The sequence below is a fragment of the Natator depressus genome, chromosome 4 (assembly GCF_965152275.1).
Source record: "Natator depressus isolate rNatDep1 chromosome 4, rNatDep2.hap1, whole genome shotgun sequence".
Taxonomy (NCBI): domain Eukaryota; kingdom Metazoa; phylum Chordata; order Testudines; family Cheloniidae; genus Natator; species Natator depressus.
In genome coordinates this window covers 39,053,337-39,077,355 of record NC_134237.1, presented here as the reverse complement: position 1 = coordinate 39,077,355, position 24,019 = coordinate 39,053,337, and the positions used below count along the sequence as shown (strand labels likewise).

Sequence of the window (24,019 nt, the reverse complement as noted above, 5' to 3'; positions counted from 1 at the left end):
CCGCTGCACCCCCCGCAGCCCTGGTGTTCTGGGCAGCCCCGTGGTGGTGGTTGTTCAAGGGGCTTCATTTACGTGTGGGAAGCAGGGCCCGGCCCGGCCGGGGTGTTGCCCAGCGCTCTTGGCCGTCGCGTGTAAGTTGGGCGAGGGGACCGTATACTGCTTTGCCCAGGTTAGAGGACGTTCTGGCTGCTCGTTCTTGGAGCAGCCCAGGTGTGGCCATGCTTTGGAGCAGGGACTCAAACGTTAGCACGGGGCAGCCTGGTGTCAGGATCTGCCTTTTGCTGTTCCTGTAAAAATCCACCCGCCTTGTAAACTTCTGAAACGCCGCAGTTTGTACGCGCTCAGCAGGGGCTTGTTAGCAGCTTAGAACGGGGAAGGTTCTGAGCATGCCACACCCTGGTGCCGAACAGGAGTTTCCTTGCAATTGTAGTTTTGGGCTGCCTCGCGCTATTGTGGGTCTGGGTCCGGGTCCAGGTCCAGGCACCAGAACCGAGAGCTGGGAGACTGCCTCTTTGTGCGGCTCTCAGTGTCCTCCTGCTGTGCCCAGATAGCTGGGTGCTACCTGATTTGGGAACATGAGCCAGAATTGCAGGGGTGGGAGCCAGTGGGGGACGGATTAGGGAACACAGGCTAGGATTTGGTGGGAGAGTCAAATTGAGTGGCTGGACACGGTAACCAGTGTGAGACGCGTGAGCAGTGGTGACTGGGCCTGAGTGAAGAGAATGGGACTAAGAACCAGGGTGGGGAACAGGTGGGACTAGGGTTGAGAGGTTGGAGAGGAATGGGGCAGGAAGGGGTCAAGCTTGGGTATGAGGGGGAAGGAAGGAAGGGTCTGTGCTTACTAGATCACACTCCCCTCCGAAATCTGCAGTGGAGTCACCATTCTTCTGTGGTCAGCGTCTATGCAAGTGGTAAAGTCTGTTACTTTTAGAAGTAGAGGATGATCGTCTATCAGTTACTCTGTTAGCTCAAGTGACAGAGGTCTGTGCTGTGAATCTAAATGTCCCAACCCTGTTGAGACCCGTTTGAGTGTCAGTGTGAAGCCGCATGATGGAAACTGTAATTTTTGTTTGCTTTTTTAAATAAAACCTTGGAAATGACACCCCCTATATTAAGAGTATTATTGAGGATGTAAAGTCAAGCTAGTTAGGAAATGCCAGAATGCCCACCCAATTGTAATGAGTGCCAAAGAAAAGCCCATGAGGAGGGTGTGATTAAGGTGCAGGAAATAAGGCATGGGGCTGCACACTGAACAATGGGAATGTAATATTAAATAGTTGCTCATTAAGTGAGCACTGTCCATCCTGTGCACTGAATGAGCAAGGAATTCAGTGGGAAGAAATATGATTCATAGGCACAAGGGTTCTGAATTAAAGTTGTCTTAATTCTGGCATTTCCTAACTAGACTGCTTGGCTTTTCAACCTTTATGTTCTTCTAACATACATTTTTGGTTGTGTGTGTATGTACATATACCCACCATCATCCATCCCTTCTTTCCAAATAAAACCCCTTGCAGTTTCCACCAATTACTCATGAGATTTCCAGACTTGACTCTGTATATCTGCAACAGGATGCTTAGCTAAACTACAAAGCATCTTTATATCTGTGGCTTTGTCAATAAAGGGTAAGTGCAGAAGTTAACTTCCCATTAGGTATCAGTAATGGCACTATAATGAATATCACTAACAGTAAAGCTGTCCATTGCTAATGTACTTTTCCTGAGTGGTTGTGTCTTGCTTCAATATTATTTCTATTTTAGGTTTAGGAATCATGTAGAAATTCATAAGCCCAAGATATCCAAAATGAGTACAGAGCCTCTGATCATGGCTTGCATCAGAAGGTATAAGTTCAGAGCAGAAATGTCAGTTCTGTCTCCATTTCTGTGGGTGGGAAATGATGAATAAGCCTTATTTAACAGTGTTGCTGACTAAAAGAACGTCCTGTCACATCTTGCTTCTCTGTTAATGATAATTGCAATATACACCTTGCAGGGCTTTTTCAAATGGCATCCAAATGTGCAAGCATAGAAAAACATTACTCCCTTTGCAAAAGGAATGCTGGCACACACAGGGCCAAAGTTCGTGCCTGTGATCTCATTGGTATATTCCTGGCTCTGTGCTACCTTCCCTTCCCCACCCTTTTTCTAGAATGTGGCAGGACAGAATGAGATGTGGCTGAAGTGTGTTGTGGTTTGGAACCTGCTTGGTGTAATGCTCCTTTGGGAACTGTTAGTAGTACAAGTTAGAGCAGTCCTGAATCTACTCTAACTTGTTCCAAGGGCCTAATCTGCTCCTGTAGCCTTAAGGTACAAGGAAGCACAATGGTTTAAAAGCAGTCTTCCCTTTCTCAGAGAGAATTGTTGTGTTGAGCAGAGTGCTGGCACATGTAAGACTGGAGGTGACTAAGCTCAGTTGGGTGTCTTAAAGTGGAAGTCTGCAGCTAGAGCTCTGATTAGATAAAGTATGGTGAATAAACCAAAGTTCTGACAAACAACCTTTCTACCAAAAATAGATCTAAAAGCTTTTGAATTTAAAGAAAGTTCTGTCCATGCAGTTTTCCCATTTACTTTTTTCTCCCTATTCTAGTTCTATTTCTGTTGTGCTTCATATGTGACAGAAATTAAAACTCTGAAACTTGAACTTTCAAGCAGAGATAAGGAGGAAAAATCTATGATAACAAACATGTCGAACAGCCACAGTGCTATCACTGGTAACACAGCAAATTTCAGATGTTTAAATTTCAAATAGTGATACTATTGACAGATCCTGCTCTGGTTGGTAACATTAGTATTAAAGTATTTTTAAGTAGATATTAGAAATTTTGATAGGTTTATAGCTCAAACAGCACTGTCCTGGTATAAAGGTAATTTAAGTCTGTTTCCTTTAGTATATTGAAGAAAACAGCACCTAATGTATGGGTATAGATGCTTCCTACATTGAGGGAAGGGGTTTTTCCCTCTGTGTAGTTAATCCACCTCTCCAAGAGGCCATAGTTCTAACCCCATCTACACAGTAGATTAGGTTGACCTACTGATCAATGGTGCTCAGGGATGCAAAATTTTTCACAGCCTTGAGTGAAGTGAAGTGAAGTTGATCTATTTTTTTTTAAGTGTAGACATATGCTTATTTCCTTCCTTCCACTCCTACTGACCTTATACCACTGAAAATGTAACCTGCCTTTTCTGTTCCTCACAGTGGCAGTTCCTATTCAAGATGATGATCCTTATTTATGAAAACATACTTTGGAAGAAGACGACGATGCATGCAACAGGACAATGGGAAATGAGACTCTCAAAACCGTTAAGCCATTGAGTGCTAGTGATATACATTGATCCATTCATGTACTGATGTACTGATTTGAGGGGGTCCAGTTCATCTCTAGCCTATTTACTTCAATGGCAATGTAAATTGTTCAAGTTAAATTTCTTGAAAAGTTTGAGGATATTCTAGTTTCCATGGCAGTAAGATGGATTGCTCATGTCTTTTACATAATGTTTAGTGTTTGAATAAAGATCAATTGAAAAAATGGAACTTCAGACTGGCTGAATAGCCCCATCTGTAGAAGAGATGGATTGAAATAGAATTGTGTAGGAAGATGTTGCCTGGTTTCTCCTGGGTTAGTTTATTAGTTATAGGTTTCAGGTTTTATAGGTTATGCCCAAATTTGTTTAGTCTCTAAGGTGCTATAAGTATTCTTTGTTTTTTTAATTGGGTATGACCTCCTTTTCTGGCCTGGCAAGATCAATTCCCTCTTTCCATGCAGCTCTATCCCTCTGAGGCTTTTTATAGGTCCAGAGACAGGTAATGGCCATAATAGTAAGGTTTTATTGGTGTCTTCTTAAATTACCCAACATGACCCTGGTTACTGTGCTGGTTGATTATAACCACTGTCCTTTCCTACAGGAATAACCTGTAGTGCTGTAAGTACACAGGGTCCTGTTCCTTTTTAAAGGGGTCCTCCTCTGTGCTAACCACTACATCTCTGAAAGATCATGCAGGTTTTGACATCAGAATCCCATTGTAATTAAGTAAGGAGTGTAAAAAGGCAAGCCTGGCTGCTTAAAGCTTTCCTACATTTAAAGGGCTGCACTGGTAAAGATGTGACCTACACCACGGGGGGGGGCTTTTCCTGTTGGCATAGGTACTCCACCTTCTTGAGGCAGTAGCTATATTTATGGCAGAAGGTGGACCACTGATAAAAATGGAGGTTGCCTGGTACATGGTGAGATCCTGAATGCAACTAGCAGAAGATACTTTTTTTTTTTTTGCACCTCCAGCAAAACAGATGGTTCAAACATGAGAGATCTGGGCAACTTCAGTATTTAAGCTCTGCAATGTTAAGCAAGCTGTCATAAATATAAAGGGAAGGGTAAACACCTTTAAAATCCCTCCTGGCCAGAGGAAAAACCCTTTCACCTGTAAAGGGTTAAGAAGCTAGGGTAACCTCACTGGCACCTGACCAAAATGACCAATGAGGAGACAAGATACTTTCAAAAGCTGGTGGGAGGGAGAAACAAAGGGTCTTGGTCTGTCTGGATGATGCTTTTGCTGGGGACAGAACAGGAATGGAGTCTTAGAACTTAGTAAGTAATCTAGCTAGATATGCATTTGATTATGATTTCTTTAAATGGCTGAGGAAATAAGCTGTAGGAAATAAGGAATAAATATTCCTGTCTTTGTGTAACTTAAGGTTTTGCCTAGAGGGATTCTCTATGTTTTGAATCTAATTACCCTGTAAGGTATTTACCATCCTGATTTTACAGAGGTGATTTTTACTTCTATTAAAATACTTTTCAGAAACTGAATGCTTTTTCATTGTTAAGAGCCAAGGGTTTGGGTCTGTGGTCACCTATGCAAATTGGTGAGGATTTTTACCAAACCTTCCTCAGGAAGTGGGGTGCAAAGGTTGGGAGGATTTTGGGGGGGAAAAACATTTCCAAACAACTCTTTCCCAGTAACCGATTAAACGTTTGGTGGCAGCAGCGAAAGTCCAAGGGCAAAGAGTAAAATAGTTTGTACCTTGGAAGTTTTAACCTAAGCTGGTAAAAGTAAGCTGCGGAAGTTTTTATGCAAGTCGCCCCCAGGTCTAGGTCTGTACCCTAGAGTTCAGAGTGGGGAAGGAACCTTGACACAAGTTCTCTTTTTTTAAACACTGTTTGTGGCTAATATGTTTTAGTGAAGATGTATCATCACTGTTCAAATTAGATAGGTGTTCCAGCATTTTGTTTCACCACTTTTAAATCACCTGTTTAAAATAATACAGAGACTAGAGGTAGCAGCCACCATAGTAGTTAGATTTTTATCTAATAGTCTGAACAAGCAGAAAAATGCAACTTGGCATGAAAATAAAATTCTAAAGACTGAAAAATATTAGTTACAATACCAGTTAAATGCATTAACACATTACAAAATGTCTGTTCTTATACAAATCTATAACCAGGACATTTATAAAAAATAAATAGGCACTCTAGCTAAATCAATGTTAGATCACACATTAGTTAAATATTACATAGGACCTGTAGAGTAAATATAAAAACTGAAGGTGTCAATAAAATAGTGCACATATAACTTATCTGGTAAACAGGTCATATACAAAAGATTTTGCCTGGGAAGACTGCTTCAAGGAAAGACTAATGTTCATCTAAATGACTTCAATGAAGAATGTTGCATTTCAGAATTCCAGAAGAACCTAAGAAGCTATTCTTGAATTAAATCCCCAATTATGCTCACTAGCTTTCCAGAAACCGAATTCACTTGTGTTAGTAATAGGCATTCACTTTGTTCCTTTGTATATAAGTATGAATGTTTGCTATGCACATTTAAGAACATTAAGTTTGCTCTTATATAGTATTCAGTGTTGTTCTGTTCATATGTTAAATTACTGCAATTTCAAATAAAAGATTTCTGGAAAAGCTTGACAAGTTCTAGTACTGTTTTTAAAAGATGACATTTTAATTAAGTAGCTGTGTACATTAAGTAATGCCTATCTGATATGGGTTAAAAATTTGTCAGCTATTTTTAACAAAACAACAACGGTGGGAATCTTCCATGCTTTCACACATCCAAGTGTTCTTAAATCAAGTTCTTTCTCCCCATCCAGAATGTAAGGATTTTCAGTAGGTTCAATTTCACTTGCATTCATATCTATACATGTTGAATGTATTTGCTTTAGATATAACAGTATCAATTCCAGAATTCATTCTTTCAGATGCTACTGGGTGATTGAAAAGTGTAAAGAGGCTGGCTTGAGATATTTAGTCTGCAGCATATCATGGTAGCATATTAAAAATGACATCTTAGATTGAATTCATGGTAGGACATTGGCAAAGTAAGCACAGCTTCTGTTTTATATTTTGGATAACTTAAAATACACGACTGTCACCATTTGGCTGAAGCACTAATTCACATAATGTACAAAAACATTTAAACCTGTCTGACCACAGGACAAGTATAACATACATATGTAGCATTAAACTCAGAACTAAAAGGCATTTTACACTTAACTGTAATCAGTACCACCCAATTTTAAAAATTTAAGCACCTTTGTTTACATTTAAGAAAGCCATGAGCTTCAACTACTCATTTTACACAGTCCTGATTTGATAGTATTCATAACAAGTTACATTAGTTATTTCAGTGGCCAACAAATGGTACAAAGCATGAATGGATTACCGTGAAGCTGAATTATGAACCTCCCTAAAGCTTATCCAAAGGGGATGTAGATTTGTTTAGCCATTCATTGAAAATACAGTCTAGAAGTGTTTTGGAGTGGGAGACTGCTAGCTGGGGACAAAAAGTTCTGTAACAGTAAGTCTGACTGACTGACCCTATAAATTTGCTCAGGTTTATGTGAACCACAGTGATGTATTTTCAATAGGGAAGGGGAAAAGACAGACAGGTAGGTACACAGTAGGGATGAGTTTGCATACAGCTGCTAAATCAATCTGACCTGAAGACTAAGGTCTTGAATGTAAATGTACTGCTTCTTAAATTAATCTGGTGTAGATACATGTGACAACTTTATATCCTAAAATATATTTGTTTCTACAGCACATTGCAGACTATATTAATTTGTAGCTTACATAGCTAAATTAAATTTCAGTAATAAGTTAAGGTATCACAGCTTTGCTTGTGGAACACTGACTAGAATTTAAGTTAAAGGAGCAAACAGTTGGATAAAAATGTACAAATATGGAACTGGAGTTTTAGGATAATTAAAAAATTCTAATTCCCTTGTAAATTCCTGTCTCCAGTCCATGCAGACTAGACCAATTTGTAAAATCACTCATTAAGGCAGCATTTGGAGTACTAAAAATCCAATTCTCTGGGTAAACTTGCATTAAAAAAGACACTTAAGGATAAAGGAAATTAAGTTAGACTTTCACAGAAGTCAGATGATGAAATAGGGAACATTGTTACTCATTAGGAAAAATGGTTCCATAAAGCAGATGTTCTGTATGTACCATGCTATGTATGGTACTGTACTTATTAGCACATCACTAGCTAGTTTAAAGGATTACAGGTTAATTTACACCTTTTCTCACTCTGTGGCACTAAGCCACAAGTGTATTAAGTTCTCCAGTAAAATGAACAATTTATTAAGTTAATCTCGTATGTGACTGATCTATCTTGGTATTAATTAAAAGCACACACTTAAGGGGACCATTTGTAAGAGACTTACAAACTTATTCAGCATCACCACATGGAGGTAAACATAGTTAAGGCAAGAAAGAAAGAGACAAATCCATGAACATAGGGCCAAAACTTTAGCACCTTTTCCCCTGCTCACCCAGATTTGCAGAATCATTTAAACAGTCATATCTCTTAAAAGCATGGCTGACAGGATACTTAAGTATGCAGTGTTGTAGCTGTGTCCATCCTAGGATATTAGAGACACAAAGTGGGTGAGGTAATATCTTTTATTGGACCAACTTCTGTTGGTAAGAGACAAGCTTTTGAGCTCTGGATACCTGTCACCAAACATTGAGAAGTCCACGCAAAATGCATAAGGAGGACATAGATTTGAAAATTTACCTGTTGCAATGTATGCCTTCTATACTAGGTTTGTATCTCTGTTCAGATGTGGGATGACTGGAATCAAGAGTACCATGGTATACAATGCCCAGATCTAGTCCAGTTGGTGGTAGATGCTTATCTTTGTGGAAGCCACCACTGTTGGCAAAATACAGCTTGGGTCTCTGATGGTATTTCATCCTGTATGTATCTGTCATGCAACTATCTACTGAAAAATAGGTTGTTAGACATACACTATCATTTGCATCAGGAGAGCTAGCACTTGGTCCTGTGTGCTGAGATCCTTTATTAAAAATACTGCCAGATACAGTCTGACAGTCATTAACTGATGAGCTAGGTGCGGAATCCAGTTTGTGAATGGTGTGCTCATTCCCTTGAAATGTTTCTTTAAATCTTTCTTCATTTGTAAATGCACCTTCTGATGCAGTTTTTGAAGCAATAGCTGTTTGCCTTCCAAAATTTGAAGAGTTACTCTGCAACGCTTCTGGCAATTTTAAATCAGCTGTGGATTCATTTTTGGATCCCAGCGAAACATTCAGAGTATATTTCTTTGGAGGTAAAGGAGGTGGAAGATTTTGGTAAATTACTTCTGGACTCTGAAGATTATTAGTCCTACCAAATGACTGAACAGCACATTCACCAGATAAGGACACCTCTGTGTGGGACTGTTCTAACAGATTCTGTTGTACTAACGATGCAAGCTCTGACTTTGATCCAAGAGTTCTTGTATGAGGAGACAACAGCTGAGATGATGAGAGAAATTCACTGTTTTTCATTCTCTTTCCACACACAACTAAGAGTTCAGTGTTACAAGGGTGGGCTGAGCTCTCAGCACTGTAAACTGGCATACTGATTGTCTCAAGTTTACCTGGATTAAGCCACTCTGAAGAGCTCTGTTCATTTAACTTGCCGATCTTTGTTTCTCTCTTAACGTGGTCCTTAAAATTTGGCTGTAGAGTCGATGAAGGGAATATTTTCCTGTGTGGCATCTCTACTCTAAAATATAAACGTGCACAGGTATTTTGGAACCAGTCACAAGAGATTTCTTCACAAACATTTACACATGCAGTTTTTTTAAAGCATACCCCACACCCATAAATCCTAAGTACTGTGAATATGTATTTTTTTTATAATGGTGTTCTTGGAGACATTTAAATATCCTTTACCCTGATCTGACTGGAGGATTCAGAGACCTTATTTAACAAATATTCATTTAGCTCCAAGGTATATCAAATCACTGCAGATTTTCTTTCATAAGAAATTTGAAGGATTAACAAAGCTCTGCAAAAGATTCATAGATTCACCTCCAATAAGGAAAGAGGAATCTTGCTAAACGGAATGGAGTCAGGTCTGGATTCTTTTCCTATTCCTACCACACTGACTTTTGGACAAGTCAGGTATGTCAAAAATTTGAAAAAATGTCCACTACTTTTGGTTGCTCAATTTTACACTCCAGGTCCTGATTTTCAGAGATGCTAAGCACCTGCAGCTCCCACTGACTTTAGTTGGAGCTGTCAGTACACATCACTTCAGAAAGGCAGATCTAGGTGGTAGGTAACTGGCTACCCCATTTTTAACTACAGTTTTCAGAAGACAGTTTGACCAATCATTATTTGTTGTATGAATGTACAAAATACATCACTTTAAACTCCTGACCTAGTTAAGATGGTTAAATATCAGATAAAGGGCCAGATTGTTAGATGCCTAAATCCCTTTAAAAATCTGGCCTAAAATTTGGTTCTCTGTTGGCTGATCCTTATAAACATCAGTCAGGTTTCCTTGCGTTTTCAAGAGGCAAATTTGTCAGCCAAGTCATTTTTGACACACTAGGTACAATATTAAAATAATGTCTGAAGACTAGGTTTGAAATGCATTTGGATATATTATAGATTCTCTTTCAGTCAACAAATGGAGCTCCACATGGACATTGTATTTCAGAGGGAAAAGTTTCACAGTAAGAAACACAAAAGTTAATTACCTCTTCAGTGGAGGACTGTGCATCTGCAATTGAGATTCTGAAGGAAAGTTAGTGTGTGGTCTGTAATTAGCTTCCATATTCATTTGGTTTTTCCTCAAGTCTGGAAAAAAATAGCCCAGTTTTACTTTACAATAAGTAAAATGCTTCCTCTTTCTTAAGGGTTCATTACAAGTTACTTACACTAACAAACCTCCACTAAACAGGATACTGTTCGTTATTTTCAACATTACAATGAAAAGAATATGGGTCAACAAAACCACTTCCAGTAAAAAACCTTCTACACTGTTTTTCACAAGTTTGATTTGTTACACTTCAAAAAGGGGCTTTTTAATAAGACCGACCTAATAAAATATCTACATACTGAAGAGCTTAATTACTAAAAATATACCTCTGATTTCTCTGTTAATATCACATGCTTAAACACCTAGCAAGTGATGGACACAGTTCATTTCTAAGATTTCTAAATGCTGTGGGTCCATGCAGGCACAAGGTTAAAGGTTAACTTCAACTCCCAGAAAAGTATATAGAACAGGTACTTAATCGTGTAGTATCTGTGTTCAAGATATATTTACTATATATGCTATTGGTATCCATGTCCCCCATGTGCATAAGGTCAGATTCTTTTCACCAGCAATGTCCACTGGGACCATGCCTGTGCCCTAGATGTTCTCATGTCCCCACCATCCAAGTGCATAAAAGGGGCAGAACAGGCCCAATTACCCTTAGTTACTTCACCAATATAGAATCACAGAAAGGTGGACACCATAGTAGCAGAGAACGAAGAGTCGTTGAATCCACATGGACAACACATTTTGAAGAATCACAATTACTTTAAGTAAGTAACCATTCTTCTGAGCAATTGTTTACATGGATTCCACTCTTGGTAACTAACCAGCAGTTGCCTGTTTGCTTGGAGGTAGATACTAGAGTTCTTACTTAAACAATGACTGCAGGACAGCCCTACCAAAATGGGCATCCCATCTGGAAGTCTCTACACCAAGGCGCAGTGTCTTCTAAAGGGTAGGCCAAACTCCACACACCTGCACCCCAGATTGCAGGGAGAGGGACATTCTTCAAAAAGACAACAGAGGATGCATGATTTCCAGTAGAATGAGGTCTAATGTAGCAAGGTGAATTTAACTTGGTTAACTTGTAACATGTTCTTATATAGCTGGAGACCCACTTACATAACCTCTGTGATGGTATACATTGCCCCTTAACTATCAGCAAAGGCCATGACTAGATTGAGCATGTTCTTGAATGATTTTGCCTTGTTGATGTAGGAAGACAGTTATCCTTACTACACTAATTGTGTGTGAAGTTTAGCTTCTCCCAGGGTTGAATGAGGTTTGAGACAGAAAACTAGGAAGCAAACAGATTGGGTCATATGGAACTCAAACCACCTTGAAACTTCAGTGATGCCTAAGAGAGACCTTGTATTTATGAAATCCTGTATAAGGGGAACCTGACATGAAAGCATAAGTTTCCCCTACCCTTCTAGTTAATGTACCAGCCACTAAAAAAGCAACTGAAAAACAGCAACCTATTCCCTGTACCAAAGGTTAGGGTGCGAAAAATCAATCCTGCTAATACCATATTGAGGCCTTTAAGGAATCTTGGCACAGTAGTGAGAGAAAATGTAGTATGGCCCTGCATAGGAGGGTAATGCACAGATATTGCTCCTAAATGGACCCGGACCCTGACCCTTATGGACCTGATAAAGTTCAGATTGTTTCACAGCTAACAGTCTAATACTGCTGAAACTGGGGATGTCAAGAGAGGCAGCTGGTGCTGAGATGCCCTAATGGAAACCCTCTTCCATTTTGCTTGTAATAATTTTGCTGTGTAGTCTGGTTGAAGGTTTCCTTCTTTGGAACAGACTGTTCTGAACTTCAGTTGAACAGCTTTTTTCGGTAGATGTCAGCCAGCCAGTATCCAGGCTGTCAGATGTAATGAAGCTGTGTTCAGGTATAGGATTAAGCATTGTTCTGAACACCACCACTGAGCAGGGCCAGTAGACCAATGGGGGGAATGGGGGAGGACAGGCTGTGTTGAAAGGTTCATCAGTTGTGAATACAGGAACTGCCTATCCTATGCTAGGGCTATCATAAATGCTCTGTCCTATGTCTTGATTCGCCCTCCTCAGAACCCTTGGTATCACAATGAATCAGCAGAAAGGCATACATCAGTCCTGGCATCCAGGAGATGAGAAGGGCATCTGTCAAGGGGCCTGGGCTCGAAACGCCCCCTGGAACAAAATATCTGACACTTGTTGGCCTCATCTGTGGCATACATATGTTTCTAGGAATCCTCACTTGCAAAAGTTATTCTGTAATACTGAATATTTAAACAGACCACTCCTGGTTGTCTGAGAGCTTCCAGCTGAGTTGATCAGCTAAGGTGTTCTAAAGGCTGGGAAGGTGCTGATTCACTAGGTGTATTCTGAATAAGATCCTACAATTCCAAAGCTGCATAGCCTCCAAACAGAATGGGGATGATCTTGTTCTTCCCTGCCCGTTGACATGCACAGGTGTGAAGTTGTCTGTTGGCACTTGTACTGTCGAATCCTGAAGAGGCAGGAATATTTGCATGCCAGGCAGATGGCTCTGAGCTCTAGGACATTTATATGGAGACAGGCTTCTTGAGGAGACCATAAGGCCCTAAATCCAAAGGTGATCGAGAAGATGAGGAAGAGGTTACTGAACAGAGGAATCAGAGAAGCAGCCGTGTTAGTCTGTATTCGCAAAAAGAAAAGGAGTACTTGTGGCACCCTAGAGATTAACAAATTTATTTGAGCATAAACTTTCGTGAGCTACAGCTCACTTTATCGGAATGCATCCAATGAAGTGAGCTGTAGCTCAAGAAAGCTTATGCTCAAATAAATTTGTTAGTGAATAGAGGAATGTCACCCAAGTCTTGGTAAGCAGAGGGTAGAGAAAAGTACTTTCTTGCAGACCTGAAGAGGATCAGTCTTTCCACCAGTTTAATGAGATTACTTCTTGTGGGACCATGATCATCACATGCACATGGTGTCTACTGTAGATATACTGATTTGAACACTTGAATAGAGCATAGGTGAAGTCTGGCAAACTGTGTCATACAGGAGCTTGAAGCCATGTGTCCAAGAAGTCAAGCATGTTTTCACTGATTTTCTTGGGTGATCTTGAAGTTGGTTGGTAAGATCTATTATTATTTGGAATCTTTCCTGTGGAAGGTAAACTGTTGACCTAGAGTCCACTGCTCCTGCTCCAATGAAAGCTATGCTCTCGCTGTAGTGGATTTCTGTTGACTGAGATCCAGGAAGGCAAAAAGCTTTAGGGTTACCTGAATTCAGTTGTTCACCTGGTTGGGGTCATCTTCCTTGAATTAGTTAAAGTATGGATGGACCTGGATTCCTGCCTTTTTCAGATGAGCTGCCACAATTGCCAAGTGCTTGATGAACACCCTTGGTGGTGTGGAAAGACTAAAAGGCAGGACCCTGTATTGGTAGTGTAGCGAGGCAGAGTGGTTCCCTGCCGCCCCAGAGTGGGATGAGCCCTTCTCCACACCAGAGTGAGCACAGCCAGCGAGTCCCACGCCCGCCCCCCAGAGGTCAAGGCACAGGACAGGAAGTATAAAAGCCCAACCCCAGAGCTCACTCAGGAAGCAGCTGCTGGAGAGGCCAGACACCACCGGCCTAGCTCCCAGTTGGGAGACCCCGGCGACCTACGGCGGACCCGAGGACTGGCCTGACCTGCCAATGCCTGACACCGACCAGAGCCTGGAGGAGCTGCCCAGCCTGCTCCTTGCCAGTTACCCAGAGGACCCCATGGTGCTTGACCTCACAGAGGACATGCACCGGACCCAGGTATCTCCAGAGGGGGAGTTCAGAAGTAGCCCGGGGGCAGCCAACCCTACTCTGGCTGCAGCACTGCCAGAGTTTATGTCAGTGTGTTGCGGCCAGGATCTCCACTGACTCCGCAGCAAGCCTTCTGCCAAGATTTCTTAAAATAAGAGGTGGTTGCCATCAGGAGGCCAAGACATTAAAAATATTTCTCAGGCTTTTGACAGTGGCATCAAATTTGTTGTCTGGTGAAAGCCCCAGACTGAAGAGCAAAAGAGGAAACAGAATAGGATTGTCTATAGTGGAATCTCTCTCTCCTTCAGCTGATCTGAGGTCCTCTTTTGTCTGATAGTAATACTTGGCAGAGGAGTGCTGTCTGAAAGATGGCTACTGGCATTTGCACTTTCTTCTTGAAGCACGAACCATAGGTCCAAAGAGCAGAAGTCAGGAAAAAAGGTTGCTTTATCTTAAGAACCTCATACTCAAAGCCGTTCTGCGAAAAATGTCTTAAAATGTTGTTCAATAGAAAAAAAGTAGACATTTTGTCTTGAATTCCTTAAGATTTTCTCCCCCGCCCCCCTTATTATATTTTCAGGTCAATACATTAAGTTTAGATCCAAAATTAGGATGTGGGCATGGAGGAAGTTTAACTTTTTAAAATAAAAAAAATAAGCTAACAAATACATTTTAGCCTAACAGTTGCTACTATGTTTTCTGTAATTATACGTAAGCTTTTAACATGCAAACTCTAAATTTATATCTTACATATAAATCATTTGGTTCTTATTTTTATCTAGTTATGTTTTACACACAATTGCTCCTTACTCCCCATAAAATGACAAATGTGAACGGCGGTTCCTAGCTAATCAATTCAGTTAATGATTTTACTGAATTTTGTTTCAAGAGCTGTGAAGTCCCTCGGTTGGACACAAGGAGGCAGCAGCGATTTGCAAGCAATCAATAGAATGTCACTGGGGCAGGCGTTCAATCGCAGCCGCTCTCAGACACTGGGAGGTTTGTGCATTTGGAATTCCAGCTAATTTAAAAATAGCTGTGCTATTTTTCTCTTCTGCTGACATGGAGATCCATGCATGGTTAAAAGGCTGGGGGGGGGGGGGGGGAAGAGAAGAGGAGAGAAAATCTATAGGGAATTTTGGCTCCAGGTTCTTTGCAAACCTAAATACAGTATGGCAGATGTTACCATACTGCACAGCAGAAGCCTCAACACCATCATAAAAAACTCAAACAATAAATTAAAGATAATTTTGGCATTTCTCAAATACAAGCCAGTCAGATTTTTGGGATTCACCTTCTCACTTAAATATCTGAATAGATAGCCTTGTTTTTAAAAGATAACAGCCATTCTTCTATCCACCGAGTAATCTAACTTCACCACCACCACACCGCCCCAAAAAGGTGAAGATTGTATTTCCACATGCTTTAGAAAATAAATATTTTCTATTGTATTGTCAAAATATTGCAAATAAAAAATACCCAATTTTAGTAAACAAAAGGAACTTCACTTCTTTATGAATGAATGTGTCCAGCAGTTCAGATTTGATTATATATATATTAGAGTAGATGTAGAACTATTAGTAAGAAGTCAAAGTATAATGACTGACAGTATTTTCTGTGTGACAAATTTTTTTTTTTTTAAGGTTATATTTGAAGAATTTACAGAGGGATTTAAATTTGGGACTGAACCTTGGAAAAACTAGACTATAGTATTACTGTCATGGATGTTTTAATAATAGAAATGAAATGAAGGACCTTTGTAATTAACAGACATCCACTCTTGTTATATACCCTCCCTTCACTTGGACATGCACATCGCACTTGCTTATGTACTTTCAGAAGTCATTGTTTAAAAAAAGATCTGATAAGGCTTAATTTGGTTGTCAGAATTAGTTTCATCTTGATCCATGTTAGGTTTCACAGTGCTTTCACTCTACTCAACCCCCAATTAAAAAGCTCAAAGTATTCTTAATTTTACAAGTAATCCATCCGCACACATTTCATGACTTCTCAGAAACCTGCAAATTAAACATTTCCTTACCTCCACTGCATATACACATTGATTGAATAACTAGAATTGCCAGCAATGATTTCTACCCTCCCGCACCACTTTCTCCAGTGGGCACCAACTAGTGGGCAGCTTCTCCCCCCATGCTACAAAATTAAGCACAAATTTTATTTGGGTATTTATTAATTGTTCCTTCCAAGTTAAAAAGAATAAAAAAAGATCTTTAAAAAATGGAGGGCCTGAGTTTTAAACTGGCTATTGAGAGTGCGATTTTAAAAGCCCCCTAAATAATTACAATCCAGAACTTTCCCATATTAGATTAAAATAGTTCCTCTTCATTTGGGGGAGGGCAGGGGAAGGGATGGAGGAGAGGTAGGCTCTATCACTTCTCTCTCCTGGGGCAAGCACCATGTTCCACTTTTCTCCGCCTCCCATAGGAGAAGGAAGAAAGGGGAGCACTGGGCCTCATTCCATCCAGCTTTTCCTCCCTACAGAGGAAGACTACATTGCTTCTTTACACCCCGATTTACATACTCCTGAATGGTTTAATCTCCTCCTTTTCAAGGAAAGTCCAGTATGTGGCAGCGGGCCCTAGGTTTTGTCCCTAGGGTTCATGCAAACTTTGTGTGTGGGTTTCAAATAGCAGCCGGGCTGAAAGAAGGGTCAGGACCAAAATAAGAAATTAAAGCACACATGTAGACAGAACAATGGATCAGATGTGTGTGGAGGGGTGTCTTGCAATAACTTTAAAAACTGGATTTAAATTGGTGTTTCTTGTAAATATTACCAGATTTTTTTTTGTGTGGGGCATGGGGAGAAAGATTAAAGTCTTGTGCTCTTGTTATTTAAAATTAGAGATTGGGATGTCATTTCACACTTACTTGCACTGATGTAATTGTTATAAAAACAGGCTTTTAAAAGAATCACATTTGTCATCACAAGACATATTTTATCCTCTAACTATATTTGACTAGAAGGAAGACTTTAGACAATTAAATATGGAGTAAGTCACAACTAAAGCCACTCTAAACAAATATCCTTGTTATAGTTCATGTTTCACATTATGCAAATTAAATAGCTGTACACTTCAGTACACAGATCTGTGAATATAAAACAAGAGAGACTGTCATACGTTTACTGTGCCTTTAAAGGCAGTGACTGGATTTTGTTAAAGAAGCAAAGATTAATATGTGAAGTTCATTTGGACAAAATTTAAAAGACATATTCCTATTTTTTCCTTTGTAAATTTATGCTTTGAATTTTCAGTAGGGGAATGAGACATCACATCTCTCCTGAGTAAAAAGTATCCTTACACTACATCTCTTTCTTCCCCCGTTTTTACTCAGGTAGAGATGTGACGTGACACCTATCCTCAAATGAACTGAAACAATTTGAGCCTTGTGTTTGAATTCATTGGTTTTTTCCCCAGTTATTAATTCAAAAAGATTTCAAACGAACAGTTGGTTGTCTGATGCTGTTAAAACAATTGTGTTTACAACAGATGAGACACTGTATTAGCAGGATGATAGAGCTAACATTTTATTTAAAAAGCACTGCAGGCTTTAGTAATGCAAGGAATTAGTTGTTAATTTCTAAAGAGAAGAGAATTTGGAGCCGAGGACTAAAGATCTGTATTATCAGTTTTACCCTTAACTCACTTCACTCATTTGTAGAATGTGCAGCATTTCCCTTCAAGATCCTTGAATAAGAAGGTGCTATGTAGATGCGGAAGTAGCCATGGGGAGCAGAGGAAGCTCAGATGCCCAGAGGTGCCAAAGAATAGGAGAAGGAAGTAGGACAGAGCCCAGGAAAATAGCAATCAGGTCTTGGAGTAAGTAGACCATAGCTGCAGAGCACAGGGTCCCTGTGTGGGAACACGGAGTACAGGGTGGGCCTGGATTCTCCTACCAGCTACTGGGGAAGCTGCACCGTCTTAGACATAGAATGGAGGACTGCCAGGAAGGGCAGGGGGACAGTTAGTCTGGAGGGATTTTGACAGACCTCAGAAGAGAAGGTATTGTGATCCAGCTAGAGGGCCAAATCATGAAGATGGAGCAGCCAGAGTCCCAAAGACGACGGCTACCCTGAGTCCTGGAGGGTAAGACTGCGACAACAGCTGAGTGACCACAGGAAGGGGAGCTACTGGTGACCAGTGGTGAGCTATTCCCCAGGTGAACCATGAGGAGGCACGCCAGCAGAGAGTAATGAACCCTGTTACAGCCACAAAACCCCATTCTAAGGAGAGCAGCCTGAAGGGTGACAGGGTAATTCCACTCTCCTTCAGTCCCTAGCATCTGCAGTTGTTTTGTGAACACTTAGCCACCAGGATTCAGGTGAAGACTCAACTCCTTCTACATGTCACTAAAAACTTTATGATGAGAAAGGCTTTAGTTATTATGGAGCTTCACTAGCTACAAACATCCACAATACTCTCAAAATATTCCATAACCCTTTATCAATTCTCTAAAGTCCTAAAATCCCTACATATTGATGACTAACAGAGGCCAAAGAGAAGTGTCTGAATATTTCCACATCACTGCATTTAAATGGATAGTTAACTTTCTATATAGAGACTGATTTCCAGTTCACCTTTTCCATCCCATTCATCAGGCTGAAAAGATATAACAAGAGTTGTTTTAATGAGTCATTCGTACATGACCATGGCAAAATAAATTTGACTGAAATACTGTAATTGATATTTATAAATTTTGCTTATAATCCTCTTGCTTAGTAGATAAGTATGGAGTTTGAGACACATTTATAGAAATTTTACTGCCTCTGTCAGAAGATATAGAATGGATCTAAGGTCAATGGAGAATAACCATATTCAGTTTGGAAATAAATAATTATGATAACATATGATTCAACAAAAATGTGATAAAGCAGGCAGAGAAAAATCCCAATACAATATGTAGACCTACCGCATTATGTCAGAGAGGGAGTCATCATGAGTCAATTAATAAGTGCTCTCTGCATTAATTAGCATGGACAGGCATCCACATTGCAAGAAATTCCATTAAATAGGCTTAAGTAACAGGCTGTCCGTAAGCAAAAGATGGGAGATGAAAGTAAACTTTCCTCTCACCCACGAAGGAGGTCCCTTCAGCTTAGAAGTTTGAGAAACACTGGCAGGGACAGCTGGAAAGCTTGCATTGCCACTGCTTATGCCATCTCTCCCTTCTAAAATAAAAGGAGTTCAGTCTCTTGGGCAGTCAAGCTGGCAGCTTTCATGAACACTAAATTCACTAATAAATATGAATGACTATGCAAGTGTTGTATCAAAACTGATCAGAGTGAACAGCTGAGTCCAGGGTGGGATTTTCAAAAGTACTCAGCACTTTCTAACTGTACAGTAATTGATAGCAGAATTAAAACAAAGTTAATTCCATGATAAAGATGGAGGGGAGGGGGAAGGGGAAACAAGACAAAACCTGATTTGCCCAAAATCAAATAAGTAGCCAGTGAGAGCTGGAATCTGAACTAGACTGAATTCCGTTTTTCTGTTCAGGATATGTGTAACTTTCTAAAGTAATATTTCTTGTACACCCCATCCCTAAGAGGTTAGTATAATAGCTGGTTGGGGACTTTGGTTGGTTTAGTTTGACTACTTATTTCCTTAACTTAATTCAAAGGCACATGAAGTGCCAGACAGACATCTTTTTTGTATATTTTAGACGAATCAAAATAGAATCTTTGGCCCAATGCAAACTTAAAATTTACAAGTTTCTTTAAAAAGACAAAAGCATCTCTATTTCCCTCTGCCTCCAATAAGGTTTGTGGTTACACCTATGTATCTGAGCATATGTCAACCTGATTTGTTCCTTTAACTGCCCTTTATCCCAACGTTACTCCCCCAAGTGAACTGTTAGAATGCACTATACCCATTACTTACAATTTACACTAATTACACTTGCTTTAAAAAGGAAAAAAATTGTTGCAACTTGTAAATACCCATTTTGATCTGGAAGACTACATAGATTCTGAATAGTTTAACAGTAAATATTGAGTTACTGAAGTGGAATATTTAGGATTCTGTATACAAAACATCAGCATCATTTGGAACTTATGCATTTTTGAGGAAATATTTGCCATACAAATAATATTTTTAAATGTAGTATTTGAACACAGTTTATTCAGTAACCTCTGAATACCTCAGCAACTGAAAATTTCAAATACTGTTTGGTTACATCTAATTTGCATTAGGTACTGAAGGTATCCTTTGATACATTGTCACTAACTTATTCCTACTGCCAGTGAAGACCAGTGTCCATTCTCCCACTGATACACAGAGACAATACAACAATTTGTAGTAGCATAAATGTAAAGGGCAAATATATTCTAGGTAATCCACACAATATCTGGCAATTTAAGTTATTCACTTCATGTGACAAGGAAATCAGATTGAAAAAGAAGTCCTGTATATCCAATAAAGAATTAGAATAATGGCAGAGAAAATATACTGTAGATTTGGATTTAAGGTTAAAAAACCCCCAAAAAACCAAACTACACGAGTCGAACAGAGGAGTAAAAAAAACAGCTAGGTAATTATAAAATCAAGTGTCTCCTTAGCAAGTGGCCTAATGTTCATTGCCAACAGCTGACAGATTGCTTTGTACAATTACAGAAAATGTAATTGTTTCACAGACATGAGGTCATGATTTTGGCTGACCTCATACTATTTCCTGTAATATTTATATGCTGAGGCACTTACCAACCTTATAAAAATCCAGACATTTTAATATGTAAAGGAAGTTGATTTCCTTATTGTAAGTATTTCCTCCTAATATTGCTACATATAGGATGAAAACGAAAAGCTTCTGACTGACGTGTACAGCTATTTAAGATCTGACTTAGTACTGAGTTTATACCCAGCAGAAGATCTATAGTTCTGGAGAAGAAAATTCCTGAAGGGCACCCAAGGAATTTAAAAAGGCTTAACAAAAAAAAGTTATACATTCTCATCCTCATAATAGAAAGATACTTATAATGGCTGTCGATTGTTGGCAAGCAGTAAAAATGGAGATTTCAATTTAACAAGTGTTAGAGAAAAAGTTTTGAAAGGCGGACAGAGGAGATGGAACTCTGGGACTATTTCGAATAAGGGTATATAGGCTAGGTTTGGAAGGACTAGATTTTTATTGGTAAATGTTGATTTCACCTTTGTGACCCAGAGACCTCTTGGTGCCAACTGGCAGGGACAACAGGAGTGCATAAGGGCTACAGGGATCCCTTGGTTCTGGCATTTACTTTGCTAGTTCACCAAAGTATATTATGTAAAGTTTCTAATGAAAGCTAGTGTCATACGAGTCCTCAATGATTGTGAAATGATGGATAGCATGCAAGGAGTTATGCATATATGATACTGAAGATTATGGTCTTACGTTCTCTGATTTGGGACTGGTCACCAGTAAAGGGGTGAGAGAGGTTTATGTTTATCCATCTGTCTACACATAAATTGCGTAACGTAAGGTTCACAATGGACAACCCACTTACAATCTGAGCAGAATGCTAATCAAGTGATTGCGAAGGTTCCAGAGGAGAAAAAAAAGTACATGCAATGAAGGTTATCCTGTCTGCAAGTGCAGACAATGAACTATAACTTTAGGGACAGGAAAAAAAAACCCTCTGAATTTTTCCACTGAGAAGGCACAACAGCATGCTTGTTTGGTAAAGGAAGATCACAGCCAAGCCTGGCTGTAATACCATGGAAGGATTTTAGGTGAGCTTTTGTTTTGTCTTATGAACATATCTTTTTAGTTAAGTTTAGCCTCTACTATGCATGTTATGATTTTACTTTATATGTAATCCTTGACTTCCAGTATTTCTGCATGCTATCATTTGACTCAGTTCTATGTTACATAAACTTGCTTTCTTTACAAACAAAGCAAAGTGCTGTGTGTTAAGTGGAGCCGTCTTCTATGATATAACTGGTAAACTGTGATGTACTGTTCCTTTGGATCTGGGAATTCTGTGAGTGTCCAGTGGATCAGGGGCTAGGCACTCCAGGCAGATACTTGGAAGACTTGTGGGTTGGACTGTGCCTATCATTAACCTGTAAAGAAAGAGTAAGGCCTGGAAGGCAGTTCTTGTATTGCCAGAGGCTGGTGGTGTTGGGAAACTGATCCACAGCAGGCACAGACAAGGCGTCGTCTTGCTAAGGGCAGGCAGTAGCAAGGTTCCTCACAACCCTGGGTAACCCCAGGAAACATGCCCCCCCCCCCCAAATATTTCCATCAATAACAACTGAAATTTACAGATAGGCAAAGAAAGAAAGACGCTGTTTGAGAATGTAAGAGTTTGATTTAAGGATATTTCGTTTGAATATTTTGATATGTGATGTTGACAATTTGTTTTAACAGCTATGAAGCTTTAACTTTTTGAATCTCTATGTCTAATGTCATTGGATAATCACTGTTCAACCTCCACATTGTCTCCCCTCCCTCCCACCGCATGATTTCCCACAATTATGAACATTTAAATCTATAAAAAGTGAAAAGCTCAAAATTATTAAAAAAAGTTGAATTCTGCCATGCCTATGTATAGCATACATAAGGAAGGATAAGTTGTTTGTGTGACCTACTGATTAGAGCACTGCACTGAGACTCAGGAGACCTGGGATCTATTTCCAGCTCTGCCACTGGTCTGCAAGGTGACCTTCTACAAGTCACTTCCACTCTCTGTACCTCAGTTTCCCCATCTATAAAAAAAGTGCTTGGAGATCTACCAATGGAAAGCACTGTATGAGAGCTAAGTAAACTGTAGAAACAAAGGCAGTCTAAGTCAGCGTGCTGAAAGACAGGGGTAACCAAAAAATTGCACTAGCACACTGCAATCTGAATTACGTAACAGTCAACTCAGCTTTACAATGAAACATGATTTAAATGATAATTCAAGGATTCAACAAATATCAGTTAACTAACAGAGAGGATCTTCTAATACATGGGTACGTGACAGTCTGATGAGCCTCATGACCAGATTGGGGTCATAGGGTCTCCCAAGCTTTTCTCTGTTGCAGCCAAGGGTAACAGTATGGAGAAGACAAGAACTACTGTTCCAACATACTTGAGTGGTTGGTTGGTTGTTTTTAAAATCACTTGGTGTGGTTTCTTAACAAATGAGGCTGCCTAATAAAGGAGCTCTCTCATACAGATTTATTAAAAGTTATAAGTGTTCCTAGAACATGTAACGTGGTTACCGAAATACCAAACAGCATCAGTTTAGCCTGGGTTACCAAGCTGTGATGTGAAAAACTCAAATTATTAAGATTAGTCAGAACACTGAGTAATGGAACAGTATTTGAAGAATAAATCAAAATATCAGTATTCATTGTGGAGAAAGAGAGCCAGCTTGCCACCAGGAAGACAGGAGAAGGCTATAAACACATAGGACATGTACAGAATGGAAGCAATGCATCTCTCCATGGGAAAGTGGTGGCCCAGTGGGACATATTCCCAGTACTATATAGATTCTGTTCAGATTCACCCCAATACAAATTAACTTCACATGTGAACTTGCCCATTTTGCCAATGCAAATCTAAGACTTGGTCATCTAGTACTAAGCAGCAACAGTTGGCATAGTAAGAGAAGGAGAAGTTCACTTTTATTGGGTTGTCAACTCTGCAAATTTGAACTACCAGTAACTATGCTAAGTCTATCTGGAACCTTTCAACTTTTTACACAGTATTAAAATTTAGTAATTGTTAAAATAGCAATTTTGGACAACAGCACATCTAGAGTTTCTTTAGAAAACTTTGTAGTAAATATGCAAGTTAAAATTCTCACCATCAAAATAATTTCTGTTCTGCTGGGAGGTAGACTGCAACACACTTTCAGCATATTTGATCGACAGATTCTGGTCACTGAAAAATAAAACAGACCTTGTAGTTTAAAATTTAAATATTAGTGCACAATTACAGTTGCCCGTATATGTAAGTGTACACACAAAGAATTGCATGTTTTATAGTATAAAACATTAATTTGGCTGTACAAACATTAATTTAGGACCTAATCCTCTCCTTACAAAATTTACAAGTCTTATGGTTTAAGCAGTATACTCTGCAGGTGAGCAGAATATATATAGTTGGTTCTCAAAGTTATCAGTGATTGAAAAATGATGTGCCGGATGTGAAAGGTGACTGACAACTTACATTAGTTGGGAACA

General features: G+C 39.6%; 1 protein-coding gene across 1 annotated transcript in view; it reads right to left on the bottom strand.

Moving 5' to 3' along the window:
• Positions 1 to 5,287: 5,287 nt before the first annotated feature.
• USP53 (ubiquitin specific peptidase 53) overlaps positions 5,288 to 24,019 on the bottom strand; it is a 62,898-nt gene continuing 44,166 nt past the window's right edge. The window contains exons 14-16 of the mRNA XM_074950795.1: positions 23,641 to 23,717; positions 10,013 to 10,112; positions 5,288 to 9,030 (exon numbers count right to left, since the gene is read on the bottom strand). Coding sequence (XP_074806896.1) covers positions 8,031 to 9,030; positions 10,013 to 10,112; positions 23,641 to 23,717 — 1,177 coding nt within the window. The 3' untranslated portion in view covers positions 5,288 to 8,030. The remainder of the gene's footprint in view (positions 9,031 to 10,012; positions 10,113 to 23,640; positions 23,718 to 24,019) is intronic.